Raw genomic sequence first — 23,680 nt, forward strand, 5'->3', positions numbered from 1 at the left:
CTTTACTCTGAAAAAGTCTTCAGGTTAATTTTATATTCTGGACAATCCAAAATGGACATTATCATACATAGGTATTGTATTGTTTTACTGCAACAATGGCACCTTAATAAATTGGTTCATATTTATTTACTTATGCTTCTGTGAATCAATTTTTTATTCGAAGACAATCATGAATGCCTTTTTAATGTTAATTTGCTGTTTGCAGATTTCAAGGAACTCAGATGATGCAGCCTTTTTAGTTCCAGTCAAATTAGTACTTCCATAACAATGCACCTACATCGACGTCAGACATGTTTTTAGCAATAATATTGACCCATTTAACGGCTTACGCCTTAAAACCGAAGCTATTTTGACAACGTTAGTGCAGGGCAGAGCAAAAGATAAACATGCATATGTTTTTCTGCATATCGCCTGATTTTTTTTTTAGTTTTTGATGTCGATTGCTTTAAAATCGTGAAAAGACATATCTATTCGTAATAATTATATGAATTATGTTCGTGATGAATTATTCGTGATAATTTCTGAATTATGTCCTATATGCCATACAATGCCGTCAACGACGCATGAGATGCCAAATACTAGAGTCCAATCGATTTGACATCTTTGAAACAGAATTAGGAAGAAACATTTAAAAAACTAACTAACAAATTTGAATTGAATTTGGATCAAACAACACCGAAAATACATACGTTTCTGATCCGCATGATATATTTTTGTATAAAAGAGGTAAGATGTTTTAAGTACAGGGGCGAGTTGTTTATCGTTTCACCAAGGTACTTTTTAAAATAGTCTGGTAATTGTAAGTTGTAGGAGTCACCGCACGCTCACTAAAAAGTTTGCGAGTTTTGTTACTGCGGAAGAGCTTAAGAATGAGTGAGTTAGAACTTACCGCTCCGAAGTCAGTGAGGCCGAAGTTCTCAGGCTGGTGACCGGGTGTGTCGACCGTTGAGGAGTCGGCCCTGAAAATCCCAAGAAGAAGCAGTGAAGCAAACGCGTCTAATGGCCTAACTTTAAACGAAGGCCGAACAGCCGGTTCAAATCGGACAAAAAAAAGCTTGCCTCCTTAACCAGAAATTGATAATGTTCGACCAGAATCCGATTTAGGGATAATCTCGGGGAAAGTTTCGATCTAAGCTCCAAAATAGAGACGTTTTCGGAAAGTTCGGCTTAATTTCTTCTGCAAAGTTTGAGCCATATAATCATTTTTATAAAATCGAGGATTAAGGAAACTAAAGCATTTTTGGAGGCGTTATTACGCTGAGCAAGCGCTGTTTGGTGATCGACCAAAATGTGTTCTCCATTTGGAAAAATATATGCTGCATAGCTAAGGGAATGTTGTAAAAAACCATTACCGAGTGAAGGAATGTCACCTGACAATTTTTGTATTTCGACTATGAATCAAAATTAAGAACTTGACTTCTTTGGAAGAATTACTCAGATTCACTCATATTGCAGTTCACCATAACTTAAGAGTTATGAAGAACTGATATTTTGATCACCCTCCCTGCCCGCTACCAGGGAGGGTGAAAAATGACGCCCAGTATGGGATCCTCCAACAGAAGGCAGGACCCAACAGGCCATTCGTTAATTTTAAGCTTATGACACGTATGCATGGGGCCACACTGACGTAGTTACCTGTAACCCTAATATTTCTGACGTCGGGTCTGTGTGTTGCAACAGGCAGGACGCAGGACACTTACCAGGGTGTGTTGCAGGTGTGTGTGAGTGTGAGGTAGCGTACACCGAGGTCGTAATACATGCGCAGCAGCGACAGACTCGATCCGATGAGGTGGCCGCCTTCCAAACCTAGGAGGCTTGCCACCCGGCCTGAGCGGTACGCTGATAACAGACCTGGGGTGGAATGGTAGTGTGGATGTTGTATGGCATCAAACCAATGCTAACTTGTGTGTCGGGACTCAACTGACACGAATAGGCAAATATGTTTTTGAGGAAAACATATACCACTTATGCGCATTTATAACGTACTATGATGGAAAGACATAATGACGTATTTTGAAGGAGACCAACGGTCAATCGTCACAACCTTTGTTTTGACGAACAGAAAGGCTGATGCCTAGTTTAAGAACACGTTCCAGTTGTGTAACTTTTTAGTAGAGGAATTGAATCTTGCACGTGTTTTGGTTCAATATCAACAGCATTCGTAGAATTTGATGGCTCTCGTACCAACTAAAATACATTTTTCATTCGTTTTGTATACGAGATATTTGGGGCGAATAGACCACGTCGCAGCACCTCGTTACCATTGAAAGAAACTAAACCTATTTTGTATCTTGTATAAACAATGTATGTGTGTATTTTTTGTCTTGTATAAACAATATACGCGTGTATTTTGTATCTTGTACAAACAACGTATGTGTGTATTTTTTATCTCGTATAAACAATGTATGTATGTGTGTATTTTGTATGAACAATGTATGTGTGTATTTTGTATCTTGTATAAGCAATGTATGTGTGTATTTTGTATCTTGTATGAACTATGTATGTGTGTATTTTGTATCTTGTATAAACAATGTATGTGTATTTTGTGTCTTGTATATACAATATACGTGTGTATTTTGCATCTTGTATATACAATCTACGTGTGTATTTTGTTTCTTGTATAAACAATATGTGTGCGTATTTTGTATCATGTATAAACAGTGCAAGGCTCACTGTCGTGCGATGTTGCGAAGGCAAGCACGTTCTTGTACTGCGCGATGATGCGCTTGATGAGGTCGATCTGCTCGAGCGCGAGCTGCACGGCGTTCAGGAACTGGGCGCCGCAAGGGATGTAAACCGCCCAGAACTGCCCGCAAAATTATTAAAATGTTAGTTCAGGGGTGCCTTGTTTATAAATTATGTGCAGGTGGTTAGTTCAGGGGTGTCTTATTTATAAATTATGTGCAGGTGGTTAGTTCAGGGGTGTATTATTTATAAATTATGTGCAGGTGGTTAGTTCAGGGGTGTATTTTTTATAAATTATGTGCAGGTGGTTAGTTCAGAGGTGTCTTATTTATAAATCATGCGAAGGTGGTTTGTTCATGGGTGTCTTATATATTAATTATGTGCAAGTGGTTAGTTCAGGAGTGTCTTATTAGTAAATCATGCGAAGGTGGTTTATTGTTTATTAATTTATTGATCAGGAGAAAGAGGAATCTTTCTCTAAGAGCAATTCTTTTCTTAAATTGTTTGAATATGATTAATTCTGGTACAATATTTTAATAAATCGCTAACGAATGGTCAATTCCGGCAAACTTTCTACATATTAACAACGGAAAACCTGCAATGTTTAAATTATTACTAAGCTACTGTCATGAACGTGAATGTTGAGCATGAGGAACCAATGTATATAGTCTGATAGACCAAAAAATAATGTCGTCGAGTCTGATGTTTCATGAGTGGCATTTTTTAAAAGGGGTTCAAAATTGAACTACACCCAGTCCGATTTAATGGCTAGATGGAGCCTATTACTTGTAGCAACGATACATGAGCTGGATTTATAAATATGAATAAATTAATTGTTATAGGAATTCGTAGCATCAGTCGCTGTCTCTCGAGGCCGGTCCTCGAGGCCCTCATGGTGGCGCTTGTGCTGACCAGACTGGACTATGGCAATGCCACACTCTACGGACTTCCCATCACGGCTCTGATACTGGTTTAGCATAGGTGTTATTTGTTCTAGTATAGACGTCATCAGTCTTGGCATATGTCCTCTGTTTTAGCATAGATGTCATCTGTTTTTATCATCTTGTGTTTTTTAGCCGCTTGTAACGTGCCCTCGAAGTTCGATCTGAACGAGACGCCACGACAATCTCTTCGTGGAATGAATGAATGAATGAATGAATTTCTTGCTCCGGTGCTGTTAGGTTCATAAATGAAATAACTATTTTTTCAGAACGTTTCCTTTCGGAATTTTCATCTCAGTATTATGAATTAAAACGCCGGTTGTTGGGCTAAGATTAAAGCGAAATAATCGAAGATAAAAACTGCTCAAGAAGAAATTAGTCATCACTTTGCCTTTGTCGAAATTCCCGAGGAATTTTGATGACACAAAGCCGGGAAATGTTGTCGTATGTTGCCAGTTTATTGGATTTCGGACGCATGGAGACAACTTGAAAGCCACGGTCGCTATGTCGCCGCGGTCGCTTTTTCGCAATTTTATTTTAAACATTTGTAATTCGTGCGCAATTTAAGAACAGAAAGACAAGCGAGTTTTGTACGTGTAGCCGCAGCAATTACGGAGTGGCTTTTTAAGGAGCTTATTTCGTTCATTTAGATGTGCTGCTTAGACAGAATATTTTAATGTATCATGTATATATAAATGAGTCATCGCAGAACTTTTGTCTTGAACATGAATATTGTTGTATTTTTATATGTAATAAAATCAATTTTTTTGGTCTAAAATTGTAAAGCTTTTTTTTTACACTCCGCTATCTGTGATCATTGCTCGATTCTTTGAAAATCAAACGAAAGAATTATTAATGAAAAGCATTTTCTGTTCTTTTATCAAACTTGTAGAAGAATTAGGATGAAATAACTTTATGCCAACTATACTTATAACACAATATATGATATTTAAAATTATTTATAATAATTAGAAATATACAATCACCTGACCACCAACTCTGCCGGCCCTGAGACGGGCCAGGTCTGTGTGGGACCACGTGCTGCTCTGCCACGGGTCCTCGCCACTCAGGTTGCGGTTGAGGTCAACCTTGGCAAGTTTGTTGTGTAGGAAGTTACGTAAGTTCCAGGCCAGGTCGTTGTGCCTATTGAGACGCAGATGGGGTAAAATTAATAAATTAGCATTGATTAATATACGTAAAATCTTCCGATAGTGAAATATTTTGCTGTCGTTGTGCTTATTGGGTTAGCAAAAATAAGACGCAATAATGAAAACAGAACGAAAATTCGCAGAGCACAAAGAAAGCGCGAAGTGAATTCATCGTATCAAATAAACAACGTTTTGGAGACCAGCTCCTAATTAACTTTTTTTTTTCTCCAATTCTTGGCAAATTTGCAATTTAAGCTGAATAATTATATATATTTATTTAAGTAGTTAGCAATAATTAGGATTAGGATCTTCCAATATTAGTCAATTTCGCAGTCGTGTTGCGTATTGGGGGCGACAGATAAGTAAAAAATGAGGAAATTTGGCTTAGATTGCATTGATTAAATCTTTTGAAGCTATTGCACGTTACACTCGTTGTGCCTATTGAATTAGCAACAATGGAAGGATTTTTATTCTATATTAATTAATGCCTTAAAAAATGAATTTCTTACGAGTTTGATTTTCTACGTATTTTAGCTTCTATCGAAGAATTATCCATGCTAAATTCGATGTGCCTATTTGCGAAAGGAGGAACGAATTAAACTTTGATTGTTTGCAGTATTTTTTTGTGAATTTTTTCGTAAATTTACCCTTGTAGATAAATTAATCAATGCGGCAGACCATGTCGGTGCGCATTTTTTTTGAGGAAAATAATTAGAAATAAGACAATATTGTATGAGCTTGCAATATGAATGATTAAATCCTTCCTGTATTCGAAATTTCGTTCAAAAGAGTTTTGTATTGCAGGCCGGATTGCAGTTTCGTGCAGACGGGATCCAACAGCTTTGAATTTTAAAATTTAAATAGAACCACAAAAATTCTATACTTAAAAATTTAAATAAGGTTTATAATTCAATTTGTTCCAAATTTCGCCCACGTGTGGAACGAGTGTTGAGGAAGGATCCCATAGTGACAAGTTCAGCAAATGCCAAATTTTCGGCCAGTGCGGCTTAAAGAAAATTGAGAAAATTGTACTAATAAATGGAGGTTTGCTAACCCAAGAGGATTTAAGGAGAAATGTCTCCTTCTTTGTAGGATTGGTTAAACTCATCAGTTGCATTCAAGGTCAGTGTAGCTCGGTAAAGAATGGACACTGGCAAAGCGAGTTAGTATTTCTTGTTTTAATTTCTAACCTTAATTCGAACTAATTTTACTATCATGGAAATTTTATACGCTGAAGAAACAGTAAGTATATAAGTTTATTTAAATTTTAATGTTCACTTGAGCCGATATGAATATTTTTTTTCTTCGTTGAAGCAATTAGTCATTGTTTGAATCAGATAAATTGAAATTAACGGAAATTCGAAAAACTTTTCGACCATTTTGAAATTTGAGCTGTACGAAATTATATTTCACAAATGGAATTAATCGAGATTTTTCATGATGTCATGCTTTTTAAAATATCCGTGAAAGCTCGGGTGTTGCAAAATACAATTAAAGTATTTAATCCATCATTTTACTTGAATTTCGGCTGAATAACATTAAGACCAGACGTATCTCATTAATATTCAATGGGACTTTTGTTAAAGAGTGACTGTGGGTTGGGGTGGGGGTGCGTAAATCAGATAGTGAAACGCCTCGGTAAAAGTTCAGTTATCAAAAGTTTGTAATGTTTCCTCTTAGATTTAATATATTTTCAAGTGTTGAAAGGAAATAATTGGTTGGCAAAGCAGCATTTCAGTAAATACTTTCTGAGATCTTTTTAGACTTTCCTTATCTTCCTAGTCGGTGCTTTGAAAGCTTTGCTTCCTGGCTTCGTGTTTCGGGATAAGAATCGACGTGAGTTTCCTGACTTTTTGTGTAGACTTTAGCAAGATTTTCAGGATAGCGGCAATTTTTTTGCTTCAAATGGCCTGTAATTTTTTGTATCCTTTACTTGCAAGATACACGAGAGATTTTGTAACACGAAGCATCGTCCGTTACAATACTGCACTCTATTGATCACTTATCGCAAGCTCTGTGTAAAAAAAGTAATAATGGAATATCTTACTGTATAATTCGTCTAAATCTATTGTAACAGCGAAAGTTTGTTTGTATGATTAACTTTTAGACTGACACTCTGAATATAATAAGCTATACCAGCTCGTATGCACACAAACTATTGTACATATGAACTGAATAATGATTACAAATTGCTATGTCCTGTGCAAGAGCCGACAACTCTGCGATAAGCCTACGCGCTTCTGATGAAAAAGTCGTTTTAAATTAACTAAAAAATTCTTTGGTGGGTCTGGAGGCTTAGGTACTGTGCTAAATTTCAGAAATTTTCAAGATAACATTACTGACCAAAAAAAAGTCATTTTAAAACCATAAAGATTAATTGTACAGAAGCAATCAATGCAGGCCGTGAAGCGATATATATCTTAACAGGAGCAATAAATATTTTAAAAATAAACACAAATCCCGCGCTGGCGGGAATTGTGCGTAAAAATCAAGCGAGATAAGCTCTAGGCTTCAGAAGTGACATTTTTGACAGTTATGATAACAAAGTCAGTTAGTCACGAAAAATGTACAATTATTTGTAGCTCATTAATAGTAATAAAAAATTAAGTGTCAACTCAAAGCCAGGCTTTCCGACACTAAATTAAGTTTCTGAACATTATTAGCACTCACAGCAGAAAGTAAAATAATTGTAATGAGTAGAATAATGATAATTGGGAAATATTTGTAATGTATAGAACTGAAGAACCAGTCTATGAGAGGCGTGTGGTGCAACACTCACCCGTCTATGAGAGGCGTGTAGTGCAACATTCACCCGTCTATGAGAGGCGTGTAGTGCAACACTCACCCGTCTATGAGAGGCGTGTAGTGCAACACTCACCCGTCTATGAGAGGCGTGTGGCGCAACACTCACCCGTCTATGAGAGGCGTGTGGTGCAACACTCGCCCGTCTATGAGAGGCGTGTGGCGCAACACTCACCCGTCTATGAGAGGCGTGTGGTGCAACACTCGCCCGTCTATGAGAGGCGTCTGGCGCAACACTCACCCGTCTATGAAAGGCGTGTGGCGCAACACTCACCCGTCTATGAGAGGCATGTCGAGCAATACTCACCCGTCTATGAGAGGCGTGTCGAGCAACACTCTGTCTATAGCGCGTGTTGCTGGCTGGGGTTGCGTTGACAGAGGCAAGGCGATGGCGAGCACCACAGCGCCGGACACGAGCAACACGCACGCAACGGCGCACCACTGCCGCCACCACACACCTGCAACACGCGCAACACGTGGTCAGGGTGTTGCGTCATGAGTCCGACACCTGTAGGGACATAGTGGCGTATTTGCTGCGCTCCAACACACCTGTATGAACATAGTGGCGTATTCGCTGCGCTCCAACACACCTGTATGAACATAGTGGCGTATTCGCTGCGCTCCAACACACCTGTATGGACATTGTGGCGTATTTGCTGGCTCCAACACACCTGTATGGATATCGTGGCGTATCTGCTGCGCTCCAACACAACTGTATGATTCCCGTAGCGTATTTGCTGCGCTACAACACACCTGTATGTAGCATGAACGTATTTCACCGCACATTAGCGGGGTGAGCGTGCCGTTCATCGACCGCTGTGCGTGTGTTGGCGTTGCATGCGGGAATGCGAGGCGCGTTTAAGGAACTGGAATTGCCCGACACTCTTTCAAGGAGGGAGGGAGGGAGAGGCGCTAACTGTCCTTTACCTCGCTAAGGTAAGGGTGATGTCTTGCCTTGCTAAGGTAAGAGTAATGTCTTGGCTTGCTAAGGTAAGGGTAATGTCTTGCCTTGCTAAGGTAAGGGTAATGTCTTGCCTTGCTAAGGTAAGGGTAATGTCTTGCCTTGCTAAGGTATAAGGTAAGGGTCATGCCTCTAGACTAGAGCGAACATGTCGCTTCAAAATGCGACTGCGGCCTCTTGCTTCTGTAACTCTTGACTATCGAGTCTACGGACACGTTAACCACCAATGATATTTAGAGGTGATGGCCTGGTTACTCAAGTTACCTTTAATAGTCAAGGGTTAACCTTTTGTATAGGGATATATTAACCGAAACCTAGGGCATTTTGATCTACAGATTTCTCGTCAGTATTCTTAAAATCATAAATATCGATTAAACACGGTACACGGTTTGAGTTCAGAGTACCAACATTGGAGAAGAGAGCTGCGGGTCCAATTTCATATACATATCTATTCTCAACTTTGAGCTAAAATTCGTTTATTTACCGCACTGCAGTCAATTTTTTACCGCACTCTTCGTGCGGTAAAAAGTATTTAATTGTTAAGTATTTCATAGTTAAATACGAAGTAAAGTATGTGAAAAAGTATTTAATTGTGATATCTTGCTTATCGATTATCTAATTCCCGCATCGTTCATCTTAAATTAATAAATTGTTTCTGATTTTCAATCAAATATAACAGTTTTGCAGTATTAAGAATGTTTCTTCAGGGTATTGGTAACGAGATAAGCGGGTTGCGCAAACCTGCATTTTGGATAGTGTCATATTAAATACCGTATAGTCAAAATACTTGCTTATAACTAAATAAATTAACAAAATTTTCAAGCACAGATAATATTTCTACGGTATTAAGAATGTTTTCTATAAGTATTCATAACCGGGCTCGCCTGGATGCGGGATCGCGGGCTATAAAATACCGTAGAGTTTACGATGCCGTGGCCATACTGGCAGTGCACGCTTGACTGCATCTATGACAGAGCGCGGCATTTGATTTTATTGCGGCAACAGTGAATAAAGTATTAATGGAGGCTTGTTATGGCGGCAACAATGAATAAAGTATTAATGGCGGCTTGTTATGGCGGCAACAATGAATAAAGTATTAATGGCGGCTTGTTATGGCGGCAACAATGAATAAAGTATTAATGGCGGCTTGTTTTATAGACGCACGCTGAATCGGTGCCACTACCGCTACTCTTGAAGACACGTGTTGGCTCTGGCCCAAGCCTGCCATCACACAGAGATATGAGTGAGACCTCGTCCAAGTAGCGATGCATTTACCGTCGTGTGAATCATTCTTACCCACCCAGTTAGGCCCGGAAAAAGGGCGTATCTGTGCTACGTTCACTTCCCGCTCGTAGTTTGGGTAAAAAAGTGTATCACTATTTCGACAAAATGACCCTGAGTCTATTTTGCGCGTGCGAGATCCTTTATTCATGGTCAAATCACCTTTAAAAGATGCCTTAGCATGCCAAATATCATAAAACTTTTCCTTTAGAATACCGCTGGCGGTGTCTCATGGTGTCTCATTTACTCGACATTTAGATTTTTTTTAACTTTTAGGTTGAAATCTTGTAATGTTCTTGGACATTTTATGTAATATTTGCAGTGAGACTGTTCATACGAATCGACATTTTAGCAGAAATATGGCTATATAATCATGATTTTTATAAATTATTCTCATTATAAGTTAAAGAATCGGCGACAGGCCACACCAGGCCTACTCTTTAGCGCCGACATCACTATGTTATATTATGTTATTAATGTATCTTTTGTTTATGAATGATACCGTTATTGTGAGAATGACACAGCATTCACAGACTTATGACATCTTGGCACCCACTTGTTGACGGTGTTGAAGAATCTCTTGAATATTAATTTTTTTTTGTAGGCAGTCACATTGTCACAACTTGATGTATGAAACGCCAATAAAAATAATAAACGTATTGGGGACTAAATCAAAGCCCACCAGCCTCCCAAAACTAAAAACTCCGTCCATTATTGTGTAATATTAAATTTTCATTGCATAATCTTATTTGCTTAAGCTTCATACTGCACAAGGATTTTTCCTCGATTCTTAATATGCGCCTCACCAGCTTCAAACTTTGTATCACAGTTACATTTCAAATAAAAAAAAACTTAATTTATATCGCAAGAATACCATTTCTTAATCATTCAACGTGAAAAACGCCCCAATCGCTGTTTAAGAATAGGGTTCAGGTTAATTCGTTATTAAAAATAACTGAAGTTCGGGGTCATACTCTCATGAAATACCCCGATTTGTGCTGTTTTTCTTTGAAGCTTTGTTGAAATTAATGTGTTCCGGACTGCAGGCTACCTGCGTATGTAAGTTGCTCCCAAAGGTTATACTTTGATGGACGCTGATTAAATTATAAAGGTCATGCTCAGTCACGTTCTATGACGCCAAACTTCGCCCATTGCCTGAACTTCTCGAAGTCTTACGAGTGAATCTTGTTCGGAATTGAAGTCTATTGCGGGGCCGGGAGAACTCGTGCCTTATTCAGGCGTCCCCTGGGACCGTCTATTGTATCACGGCGGCGCTCGCTCTTCCAACTCAGTCGCTCACAGGACGACGGCCTTGATGGGTTTCACTATATAAGGCGTCCACTGGAGGGCGAACGACTGGGTTCCGCTAAGGCGTCCACTGGAGGACGGATGGGTTCCACTAAGGCGTCCACTGGAGGACGACTGGGTTCCACTAAGGCGCCCACTGAAGCGTCCACTGGATGACATGCAGATTCCTATCATGCCACTGTGAGCGTCCACTGTAGGTTCTATTATTAGGTGCAAGGAGGCATCGCGACAGGAGCGTTTGCGCCACGTTCTCGTCACGATATTGCATGCCCAGCACCTCCGCCAATTTGAAGCGTCATTTTCCGTTCACGCGGGTAATGAAGACTCTTGTAATTAAAGCCTCGTGTACTAACAGCGTGGAGAGCGTCAGGAAATGGATCAAGAATCGCCGGAGCCTCCAAATGAAGGAGGATGTAGAGCAGCGCTTGCCCAGTGTTGCCTGGCTCTTGTTCACGACTTACACGACGGGAAGCGGATGCTCCATTGCTCGCTGAGCGACGAGTTCCGCTTGATGAATGTGAATGATCTTCTCTAAGAGCCTCTTCGGGATGGCTGAAATGAGCGGGCAATTTATGAGGGGACTTACATTCTCATTTCGTGAGTAAATGATTGATGATGCGAGTGTACTTCGTTTTAGGAAATGCTAATGCATATTGCAACACGATTGTTAAGGATTAACATTTGCGGCATCATGATCTAATCAGTATTCACAGATCTAAAATACATGTCATCATCTTTGCTCTCACATTATTTCACTTCGTGTAAATAATTATAAATGTCTGCTGAAAATTTCCGTTCAGTTATGTACTATTTAAATTTTATGTAATGCATTTTTGAAATTTGCTGAAATATTGATATTGTCCGTTATTGGTTGATTAGTGTTTTGTGTTAATAAAGATGGGAGTTCAAATAGTCTACAGCTAAACATTTTGAAGTGAAGGAAATTGTAAGAAATATAGCGTATATTGTTCATAAAGGGTTTCGGCGAACAGCTCTGTTATCGAATCTATAACGTTTACTGAAAAGTACGGTGAAAAACAACAAATACACAGAATGAGTAAGCAATGGGAATATTTTTGTCTAAAGAATAATAATACACATTACCGTACATTAAATTAACGTAGCATGGAGGGTGCATTGACCTACAAGTAAATCATGGCAGAATAAGCTTATATGAAAAAATTATGCTTTTAATTTAATAGTAAGCAGAATTGCATGCATTTTTATGCAGCTCTTTTATTTATGGGGATTGGGGACTTTGGCTTATGAATTTTTTGGTAGACTTCCTGAAATAAACTGTTTTAATTACGCGTGATTTTATAAACTGAACATGGCGCTGGCCTCCGAAATGCTCTCGGTGAAAATTATAAAATTATCAAAAACAACGATTACAACAATAAATTCGTTTTCATTGAATGTATTATGACTTTAAACATCTGTTTATACAGAAAAAATTGTAGCTTAAATTAGCATGTAATCACATTTTCCAAATGAATGTAATGCCAAGTCGCTAGGGATGAACTTGGAGGCATGATCATCAAGGTGTCATCCCCCAGCATCACGTCGGGTGGCGCGCATTGATTTCCATTCTGGCTGCTGAACTTTTTGTTATCGGAGCCACTATTTCTGCGACATTTTCATTCGCTATGCCTTGGAAATACCACCAAGATCGAATGCACCTCACCCTTTTGGATGGCATTGAATTCATGCTCGGCTGCGCTATTGACGGGCAGCTCTCGATGCATATGTCATGGAATGGTTTTCTTAAGAAATACATGTAATTTTGAGACCGTGGCAAAAATTTGTTGTGTTAGATACGTATTTTTATTGCAAGACCCCATTTATAATGTGAGTTATCGATGAAAATTTTTATGTCCTAAATATTGCAAGTTGTCACACTGAGCACTCTCAAACTGACAACTTCGAATCTATCTATGTTTACTTTGACACTAGCGAAATTTAGTTGACTTAACTTGTATCTCTAAAACTTGAAGTTTTTTTAAAAAGCTGGAGTATGAAAAAAATTAATACACCGTTATTTGTGAATTTATTGTACAAATTTTAAAAATAGTTTACCTATATGGTAAGTATTCATACTGAAGCAATTCAACCTTGTTTTTAGAATGATGCCAACGTTTGAACGTGAGCAAATATCAATTCGGTTTTCGAACCTATTATAACTTTTCGCGATGCTAAGTTCATCCATAGTTGTCGTTTATTTGCAAACAAATTTGTTTACGGTAGCCTAAATGCAACTCATACCGATCAGCTAACTTGGTTATGATCTCATTATTAAGTCTCGAGGCCGATTTAGAATATGCGTATATCATCAGCGTATGGATTGACAATTCAATATCGTTCAACTAAAAGATAATCTTCAGTCCCACATCTCAGAATACAGTGATTTTCGATGAGCTCGATGCAGAAGACGACGAGGTATCTCTCGCTGTGATGAACATATGATTGCATGTCGTGGTCGTTGCAAACTGTGCTGCAATAAGCGGCGTGTCGTGTGGTCACCGAAGAAGCCGATACACGCAGATAAATGAGTGGCATATTGTCCAAATATCGATGCCTTTTTGCTCTTTGAGAGTCATCCTTACTAAGTTTGGCCCGGAAAACTACGTATCAGTCAGTGTTACGTGAAATAAGTGTGTCTTTACACGGACAATATGACACAGTAATTTCTTTGAGTGAAGATGCATGTTATTCTACCGTCTTCAGTATATGGGATTTCTCTGGCGCCAAATTTGATGCTTTGTAGAAATCGGCGTGCGTCACAATTGTAATATTGCGATATTATCTCCGGGAAAATTCTAATGGAAGCCTTTTGACGTGGGTTCAGTTCAACACTTATATTAGTATCTGAGTTTGAACATTCTAAAATTGCTCATGCCTTTTCTCAAAGTTTTTTTTTTCTTGTATAACAACGCTTCCAACATGTTAGAGTTTGCAATATATTAGAGTTCACCAGTAACTCAGTTGATATTAACATAGGCTCTAGAAATGACAGAAATATCAATTTTCAGCTCCCATAGCTGCAAGCTGCACCAGAATGAGAATTTCAATCGTTACGTTCACAGCTCACCTATCTGCATCTATGTAGCTTTCTGTTCCTTCAGAAATTCTGCTTTAAATCCTGAATATTTGCATTGTAACGGAGTCATGGTTAATCTTCGCGCGCAGGAGACCTGCATTCGCACGTCAGGAACGCGTGGGCTTGACAGTTTCTCGTTACGTATTTTATGCCCGAGTATTTCAGCCGAAGAATTTGCTTCATTGTTGGCAGGCTGCGTGAATGTTTAGTGTGATTTCTCCAGGGAATACTTTTCGTTTACAAAAATCAGAGTTGTATTTGTTCCGGACGGTTCCCTTCTCCGCGCTCCGACCCCTCGTTCCCCTTACACTTCCATTCATTGGAACATCCATTCATTTCTTTCAATACCGTCCGTCCGTCACTCTGATTTTCATCGCAAATAATTTGCTGAATTTTCTATTGAAAATAAATTGGATTTGATTTCAGCGCATGCAGCACATCATGGAGTTGCAGGTACTTCATCTGATCAAACAAGCCGAGATCAGCCACTCTATAGCGGAGAAAAGTTGAGAATGAGCGCACATGTTTTCCCGAACCTGAAGGCTGGTTTTCGAAAAGAAAATTCTAATTTATAATGAATAAGTAACATCATGTCTTAGGTCGATCCAACAACGCATGATACGTACACTGAGATTTTGTAGTAAAATATTAAATAACGCTGAGTAATTTTTGGAGAGGAGGATGTTTTTCAGATGAAGATCAATAAAGTAAACAGTCCTTTTGTATTATAACGACTCACGAGCGTATAAATGGGCTTAGAAACATTTTCGATCTTTAAGGATTTTCACAAAACATTGGATCGTGAAAAAAAATATTCATTGTACAAAAAATCACTCGGTGTTATTTAAATATTTTTACAGTGTACTAAATTACAATAACTTTTTTTAAAACCGATTATGTTTTTGTGGAAACACATGACGCATCGAGACTATTCATGAAAATAATAAAATTTTGGTCATATTTGACCTTATTTTGATTACATCTTTTGATTTTTTCCGAGTTTTGAGTGTCACCGACCACGGCCACGTCCGTGCGCTGCCCTATCTTCCCATGCCGGGGATTCGAACTCTTTGCCTCCCGGATAAGATCTGTGCATAAAAACAGCAGGATTCCTACCTGACATTTGGGCGCTGCAATTACGTTGATTTGCCGGTGTTTCAACGATATTAACTTGTAATCAACATAATTTCAACGTCATTTTCCTGGAGGGAAGTTAATTGTTGTTTATTTAGAGCTCATGTTCGATGAAAAATTGACAAAAATATAATATATATTGGCTGCATCACGCCAATATATATTATACATAATATACTAAGACCACCAATGTCAGCAATACTGGAATCTAAATTTTGACTGCACTTCTCTGTGTATTGGACCTGATCGTTATATTTTGCCTGCAACATCCGCAAGACAAAATCAGGTAATAAGCTTGTATTATATATTGTTTCTTGATGCATTGGATTGCAGTAAGTTATTCCAAGAAACTTAACAGTCCAGAATATTTTGGCTGTCTTGACCATCAACATCACGGACTGAAACGGAACAAATTCCTCTGGTTAATGGAGCGCGTAGTTAATTCATTCTCAAAGTTGAAGAACGATGCTCCTTCTTTTAGAAGTTGCGGCCGTTGGAGCCTGCCATGGTTACTTGCTTAATGCGGCACTGAAATTACCTTCATAATATGGCGTCCGTCAAGTTATTTCATGGCCAGACTCAATGCGCACGAAATGGAAATGAAATTTAGGCCTATTTTCCAGGGCAAATTTGGGATCGTTTCAGAGACCGCGCTGCTCCACTAAGGAAATTCCTACTGATTCTAAATGCTGCTGACTCATCGGCTGGTCCAGTGATATTTTAGGCTTGTTTTTAAATTGAAATCCTTGTTTTGACAGAGCGTGTTCGAGCCGAGATCGATGTTAGACTTTGAGTTATTTCATTCATGAGATTTAATATTAAAATAGCTGTTATACCTCACCTCAAATTAAAAATATCCCCCAGCTTAATAAAGAATCATTTTGGATAGTCTCAAGTTAGAACATAAGAATAAGTTTTAATTCCTTTTCCGAAAATCGCACGCCAAATAAAGGAATCATGTAACGTTTGCAAATGATCGCATTCAAAGTATTTAATACGCGTAGATTTTTTAGAACTTGAAATAATTTCTGTGGCAATTCTATCACACTTATGATTTCCCAGAATTGAAGTATCTTGTTAAAAATTACGTTGATTCTGCACTAATAAGGCAACGCACTGCAATCTACGTAAGCTAACGTTTCGGGACGACTTTACGTGAGCTAATTAGTGCAGAGCGCGAGAATATTTCGCAGATGTTGCCGAAAACTTTATATCCTGTGTATGTATAGTACTGAAATATTGAGAAACTGTTGTATCATTCATTCAGATAGTTCCGTACACCATAAATGTATAGGTTACGAGCTTGTCGACAATATATTATTTTTCTGCCATTGCGTTTCCTATTTTTCATTTTTACAAGCAAATGAATGACCCAGAGGCATCGGGCGTTAAATATACGCTGAATTCAACGTTTTATAATTAATCTTTGTTTGACCGTCATTTGCCTGGTGGGGCAGACGCCATAGTCTGAAAACTCTACGGGATTCTCGCCTGAGATTTAAGTATGTCCATTAAAACTTCACTAGCGTTAATTACGAGTTCTTTAAGTATGCCTGAACAGCAGTGGGAGAGACTGACATTTGAATAGTTTGCAGAATAAAATTAATGTTTATGTATGAGTTGAAAGATTTAATAGTTCGTCGTAGTTATAAGTTAGCTTAAATTAGCAGCTTAAATTCGTGAAATTTTTATACTAATATTCAAGATGTACGCAAGCGATTTACACTCGAACGTAATTAATATCGTCGATGCAATTTACTTTTTAGCGTATTTTCTCATTTATGGAAAAAATGCACTATTGTGCTCGCCATGTCCGTCTGTCTGTCTGTCCGTCCGTCTGTCCGTGACCTCAAGTTCTCGTCGACGAGAAAATGCGCTCTCTGTCACTCACTGCAGTGAGTACTGTGTTATATTTTTTTGTATTTGGAACATCAAATCTGTAAAGTAACAGCAGTATTTACGAAATAATTTTCACAAATTAAAAATAGTTTTTCGCCAAAGGAGCTATTGAAAAAAATATTCTATATAAATGATGAACCATCTTTTAAAATTCCACCATGAACAAACGCAATATATCTTTCAGGAAACAGACGGCATGCCATCGCTTCTTTCTCTTTTGAAGGCAAAGTTGGGCGATTCACAGGACCGAGCAACAGCTAATTCTCGCTCCCAGCAAAATTGATGACTGACAATACGGTCGAAAGGGAAGATTGCTCTCAGGATAAAACTTTTACGAGCTCCTCAACATCCAATCAGAAGAAGCTCGTGCTTTTTCGACTGGTTCTTTTGATGTGTGGCATCTTCCTCGTGAGGAGATATGATGATGAGCGAGTAGATCCTCCCGCCCCTGAGTTGTTCATTAAAAGTTACGTTGATGATCCTGCCGAGCATGGCGTGCGGGTGATGACTAGAACCACGTTACATCAATACAATAGCCTACATTAATGGAAATACGCACCTTGATGGAAATTCGTACATTAATGGAAATATGTACAAGAATGGAACTTTGTATATAAATGGAAATTCGTATGTCAATGGAAATTCGTACATCAATAGAAATGCCTGCATTAATGGAAATACGTACCTTAATGGAAATTCACACATTAATGAAAATTCGTACATTAATGGATATATTAAATCAGTACATCAATTAATACAGCCCATCAATGAAACCTGCCTAAAGGCTAAAGGAACAAATTTTGCCAACCTATACTAATGGATATATTTGTTTACACACGTGCGATTGATGACCAGAGAATTCGTTGGTTTATATTATCAGTGAGTGGAACTTTTCTTCAGATGACGGTAGATAAAAAGGCAAGTTTCAGAAAGTAGTTTTTTCATCTGAAGAAAAGTTCCACTCCCTGATAATATAAACCAACGAATTCTCTGGTCATCAATCGCACGTGTGTAAACAAGTAAATCCTGCCATCTATTAATAATATGAATGTTTGTTGCATTCGAAACGTCGTTAATAAAGAAAAACTACTTTCTGAAACTTGCCTTTTTATCTACCGTCATCTGAAGAAAAGTTCCACTCCCTGATAATATAAACCAACGAATTCTCTGGTCATCAATCGCACGTGTGTAAACAAGTAAATCCTGCCATCTATTAATAATGGATATATGTACATTAATTGCTATAGAAACAGAGCGATTCACGGAAACTTCCTGATTTGAAAGTTTAATAAAAAAGAACCACTGAAGATATCATTACAATATAAATTTTATTGCGAAAGATATTACCTGAGTTTTTGCCCCCCTTAGTTTTAAAGATAACATCAGACAAATGACGGCCCCATTGTCCATGCATTAAGTTAGTCGATTTTGACGTTCCGTTCAACCCGCTGAAGCATTTTGACGGGTATATATGTTGGCGATGGCTTGGCGTATGTTGTTCTTCAAATGAGGCGGGTGTTCTTCTTCTTCAAATCATTGTAAACAATTGATTTAAGATAACCCCCATAAAAATTCACACGGAGCCAAATCGGGGGATTGGGCCGGATTTCCGATCAAGAACACGACCTGAAGGACGAATACGAAACAGAGTACAGAATGATCGTTGAGTAGCGATAACGGAACGGCCATTAGAGAAGTATGCCTCGACAGCAAGCGCACCCTCGCACACTGCTCACTTGTCCAATGTATAGTGGCAGGGACAGGCGGGACATAAAACTTCATGACCTTGTCTTGCATATGAAATACTGCCCGCCTTTTTTCTACATCTGGCTGCTTTGCGTAAAATATAGAACAGGAAGTTTCCGTGAATTACCCTATGCCTCAATGGAAAGGTGTACAGAAACGCACATCAAGTACAGTAATATACTGGTGTAGTAAGGCTTGGGTTCTTTGAAGGAGGTTTTGTTGAAGACCAGAGTAACTGTTAAAGAAATATATATCTGAGTTTAGTGCACACCTTATAGTTTTGTGCGAAAATTTGCGAATAACTATGCGTAACGACATTTTTTGGCCTCTGCATATTTAAAATGTTGTATAAAAATGCGTAAATATTTCTCATACATAAAAAATCGGTGGTATTAATAGTAAAATTGGAAATTGTTTAAATTAAACAAAATTAAACCTCTAATCAATTAATTCTACTCGAATCAGCAAAATTATAAATTTCTGAATAATTCCTCGTTTGTCAACTAAAATGTATGACTTTGTCAACTAGTTTTATTTCTAATTTAAACTTGGGCTTACCTCTCCTGTTGCATGTCGCTGGAGCGTTGGACTCGTACTTGTCTTCCTCGAAGGGCGAGTCCGGCTGGTCAAAGCTGTACTCGGTGACGTGATAGCGACCGCTTCTGTCAGGCGACGAACCAACAGCATTACTGCCGCTTTCAACTCTTATACTTCTTCTTGACAAACTCCTACATCTTTTTTCCAGCTCAATGTCACTCTTGTTCATTGTTACCACAGAATGAGCATCTGTCCGTCTGGTATCACTGTCTAAAGAACGTTCTCTCACTACGCCACTTCTCTCAACTAATATGCCACTTGCACCCGACGCCATCTGGATGCCATCTCTCTGATGGCCTTCTCTGGCATTATCACCAAATCCGCCTTCATCGATAAATTCGGTGCTGCTGGTCTCTGCACTTCGTTTTCTCCGCCCACGAAAATTTCCGAAGCTCACCTTTCTTTTTGACAAGACTCTCTGATCTACGGATGCTTTGCGCTTAGCTTTACTGCGTCTTCTAACGGATCTATTTCCAAATGACGATCGCATCCCAATGATCCCTCCAACTATATCACTAACTCCAGTGAGAAATGTTGAGCCTGTTCGAGAGATTTTCGTTTGTGATTCTGCGTTCTTTAAAGTTTTGGCACGATTTGCTGGGGCTTCATCATGGTAGTTTGACTGAAGAAGCAGAGGTTGTAAGCGATGCGCTGCTCTACAACTAGCTTCTGCTGCGTACTGATTCTGTACATTTAATGAGTCAATTGCCTCTTCTCGAAGATTTTCGATGTGCGATAAATCACCGCTATTGGCTCTCGAATTAATTTTCTTATTGCCATAACGAGTGGGAGTTGATAAAGTTGTAGCGGTGAGTTGACTTCCTAAACTGCCCCACTCTCGAGAGCTCTCCTTAGACCCCATGGAATTCTTTTCGTCTTCTAGCCGGCTACTGCTGCCCCATATGTCGCGCTTGTCAGTGCCGCCAAGGTTTTGCCAGACGCCTGCTGCTTGTTGTTCTTTGGCGCCGTCCACACCAACGTCGAGGCCCCGGGTGCGTTCTTCGGCGATGAAGTTTTCGATGCTTCTTACTCTCATGGCTTCATCTTGGTCATCGCTGAGCAAATTACCCAAACTGCCTCCTCTGAGGATGGTTGAGGCTGCCTTGCATCGGTAAGCACCGATACTCGGATCGTCTGAAGGATGCGTAGCCGAGCCTCTCATGTCGGCTGCGCCCACGCAACGTTGATCAAAACTCGCGGCCGCAGCTCGGGGGTCGTAGGGTACTGCGGAACTGCGAGCCCAGTGGCCGTTCGCTCCGCCATTCGGTCGCGGCAGACTCTGAGAAATATATAGGGATCCTTAATTTTAGTCCATATTTTAACTCACAGAATGCTGCCAGGAATATTTATATATACATATATAAATAGATGGGGTAAGGAGAAAAACAGGGAAATGACTTATTGAGGTAGAGGCGAAGAAACATTGCACGAAAACTTCATTATTCATTGTGATTTGCATTTTTATTTAAAAATAAAATGAAGTTAAATGTCTAAAGTTTGAATTGGTGGATTCACGTTATTATTTCCTTCTCTTGCCCGTGATTATTTTTCAAACACAACTAATACCAAACTGAATAATTTTTCCCCGGAACCAATACCTAAGAAGCTGCAGGATTTGCTCGGTATTTATTGAGGTTGCGTCCAGAAGCACGTGCCTTGGGTGCGCTGGTCTCAATGGGCAGATAAATTCCAGGGCGGACTGGAAAGGATCACACCTCATCGCTCAGATAAAAAATATGACGGTGCTCCAAAGAGGGGCAGCGGGGCAATTACTCAACGTGCCTACCAATAAAACGCGGGGTTTCTAAATCGAAGGTTATTCCGGTCCGTGAAAATTTTGGCTGAGCGTTTTTTGAGTGAAATATTCTTCAATATTTCATTTAGAATTTCACCTCCGTGAGTGAGTTTTGTTAAACCATTTTCATACCGATTGATTGATTTATAAAACCTTATCGTCGAGCTATTTGTCTTTTCAAGTATAGAAGAGAACGGCAGAACGGCACCCCGCCTACCCTTCAGAATCTTTTTGGGAACAGAACGACACCCCGCCTTCCCTTCAGAACCTTTTTGGGGACAGAACGACTCCCCGCCTACCCTTCAGAACCTTTTTGGGGACAGAGCGACACCCCGCCTTCCCCTCAGAACCTTTTTACATTTGTAACGACCCGGATAGCGCCTGTAGGAGCGCAAATGGTCTTCTGATTTGCGATGATACGCAAGGCAAGAAAACTCGAGTCGGTCGCTAACTACTTGCGTTCTACCGACCACGGCGCCTGTGCGGACCTTTTCCTGCTAACGGTCACTATTCTGTGAGAGCTTTTTCACTCGTATTGCATTGAAGACGGTTTATGATAAAAAATAGTTTAAAGTATCTGTTCATGAAGGCTTAGTTCTTTGTCTGATAATGATAATAATAATTGTTAACTTGCATTTTCACACGTATGACATTGACGGCAGTTATTGTGTTCGTAGACATAAGATTTATGACGGTAATTCACATTACCAGCTATTTAGGTACGAATATCATTGGCAGCGGATAATGTATCCGTAAAAAAGGATTAAAGAAAAACCAAGAGGGTCGAGATTTCGAATCCATTTCAATTGTGCGTCAATTGTAGAGTGATGAATAAAGAACTATACTCTCAAATAAAATATGCCGGCGATTTGGAACTGTAACTAGCTTGGAGTGAAAATGAGGAAAGTTTTTAGAAAATTCAAAGAACCCCACAGGTTTATAAACCCATAAAGTTTTCTCGATTAATTGCAGCATACGTCAAAGAGTCTCGAAACTATTCGTACACGAGTCTGGTCTTTGACCGGTTAGGCGAAAGGTTTACACTCTGTTCTGTGCAAACGGTGCTCGAGGCTTCACAATCGGGCTGAGGTAAAGCGACTGCCATCACGCAATGTCTTACCCTAAAGAAACAGGAAAAAATCGTTACAGAATTATTGATGGACTTCTTTTGCTGGTTGCCGGGTGTGGAACTCATGGTTTGTAGGTGCGTGGTCCGATGTCCGGTCGGGGAAACCAAATGATTTATGGTGAATCTTTTTCTGTCGCTTTGCTAAAAGAAAGTAATGGGAATGAGAACATTTTGCACGTATATCTACGAGTTTTTTCGCGATGCAATGAAAAGTAGTTTTCTGTATGCCCAATTTTTTATAACATAGCTTTTAATAGTATTAAATGAATGTGTAAGCTTTGTTTTACTGCTTGAATGTCGTGCTGAATTTGGTTAGAACTCTTGATTTTAGCTACAGCAAGTAATGAAACACTTGCATGGAAATCCACGTAAAATCTTGACAAAAATGCTTGTGTTGAACGCATGTGTTCTCAGCTATTTTTTACTTTACTCAATTAAATCATCTAATTTCAGGTTTGACTCAAAGCCTTCGATAGTTCTGTTCTCATTTTATTTCGAGATTTTCGATGTATTTTCCAATGCGAGACCTGGCGTTGGGTCGTAGAGTTTCATCGACCAATCAGTGAGGCCAAGGGATTTAAGATGAAATCCTGACTGCCCTGTAGCCGATATCGCGTTCATTTCTTTATCACGTACTCCAACAATCCGTAAGGCACTTGCACTAATATTAGCCCATGGAACAGAACCCTGTCGACAGGAGCGGAAATGCAGTCTAAATGCTAATACTTCTGGTCACGGAGAGACTGCTGAATCTTGCGAGCGATTCCTGCCAGCTTCGACGGAAGGAGAAATGCATCAGCTTACCGAACTTGTTACATGCTTACCAAGAACTCGTGTCTGACTTGGCAGTACTTAGATTCACGTCTTCTGATCTTGCAGCGCTGCAAATGCAGAGGAACGTGACTGAAATCTGCCATTTGAGGGGCTACTTTAAGTTGCATTTGGCTCAATCCTCTACTTTTCAATTCTGATAACATTTCAAGAAGGATAGCATTGGGCCAAGTCGCCGAAAATTAAAATGGATGGTAAGGCTATGAAACCTGCTCGGTATAGATAGACTATATAATTTATATGGTCTATCATTTAAATAATTGATGCAATAATTCATTTTCGAAATGTAGCAGAGACAGGCACACCATTTGTTTAAAACATTTTAT

The 23,680-nt window shown here is 39.2% G+C and overlaps 1 protein-coding gene across 1 annotated transcript in view; it reads right to left on the reverse strand.

Annotated features, from left to right (window-relative positions):
- The window catches only part of LOC108677536, a 50,616-nt gene that overhangs the window by 12,221 nt on the left and 14,715 nt on the right, over positions 1-23,680 (reverse strand). Inside the window, exons 2-7 of the mRNA XM_047885770.1 lie at positions 19,561-20,878; positions 7,884-8,034; positions 4,613-4,769; positions 2,674-2,806; positions 1,701-1,851; positions 890-959 (exon numbers count right to left, since the gene is read on the reverse strand). Coding sequence (XP_047741726.1) covers positions 890-959; positions 1,701-1,851; positions 2,674-2,806; positions 4,613-4,769; positions 7,884-8,034; positions 19,561-20,761 — 1,863 coding nt within the window. The 5' untranslated portion in view covers positions 20,762-20,878. The remainder of the gene's footprint in view (positions 1-889; positions 960-1,700; positions 1,852-2,673; positions 2,807-4,612; positions 4,770-7,883; positions 8,035-19,560; positions 20,879-23,680) is intronic.

Source organism: Hyalella azteca, unplaced genomic scaffold, assembly GCF_000764305.2.
Source record: "Hyalella azteca isolate HAZT.00-mixed unplaced genomic scaffold, Hazt_2.0.2 contig3075, whole genome shotgun sequence".
Classification (NCBI taxonomy): Eukaryota; Metazoa; Arthropoda; class Malacostraca; order Amphipoda; family Hyalellidae; genus Hyalella; species Hyalella azteca.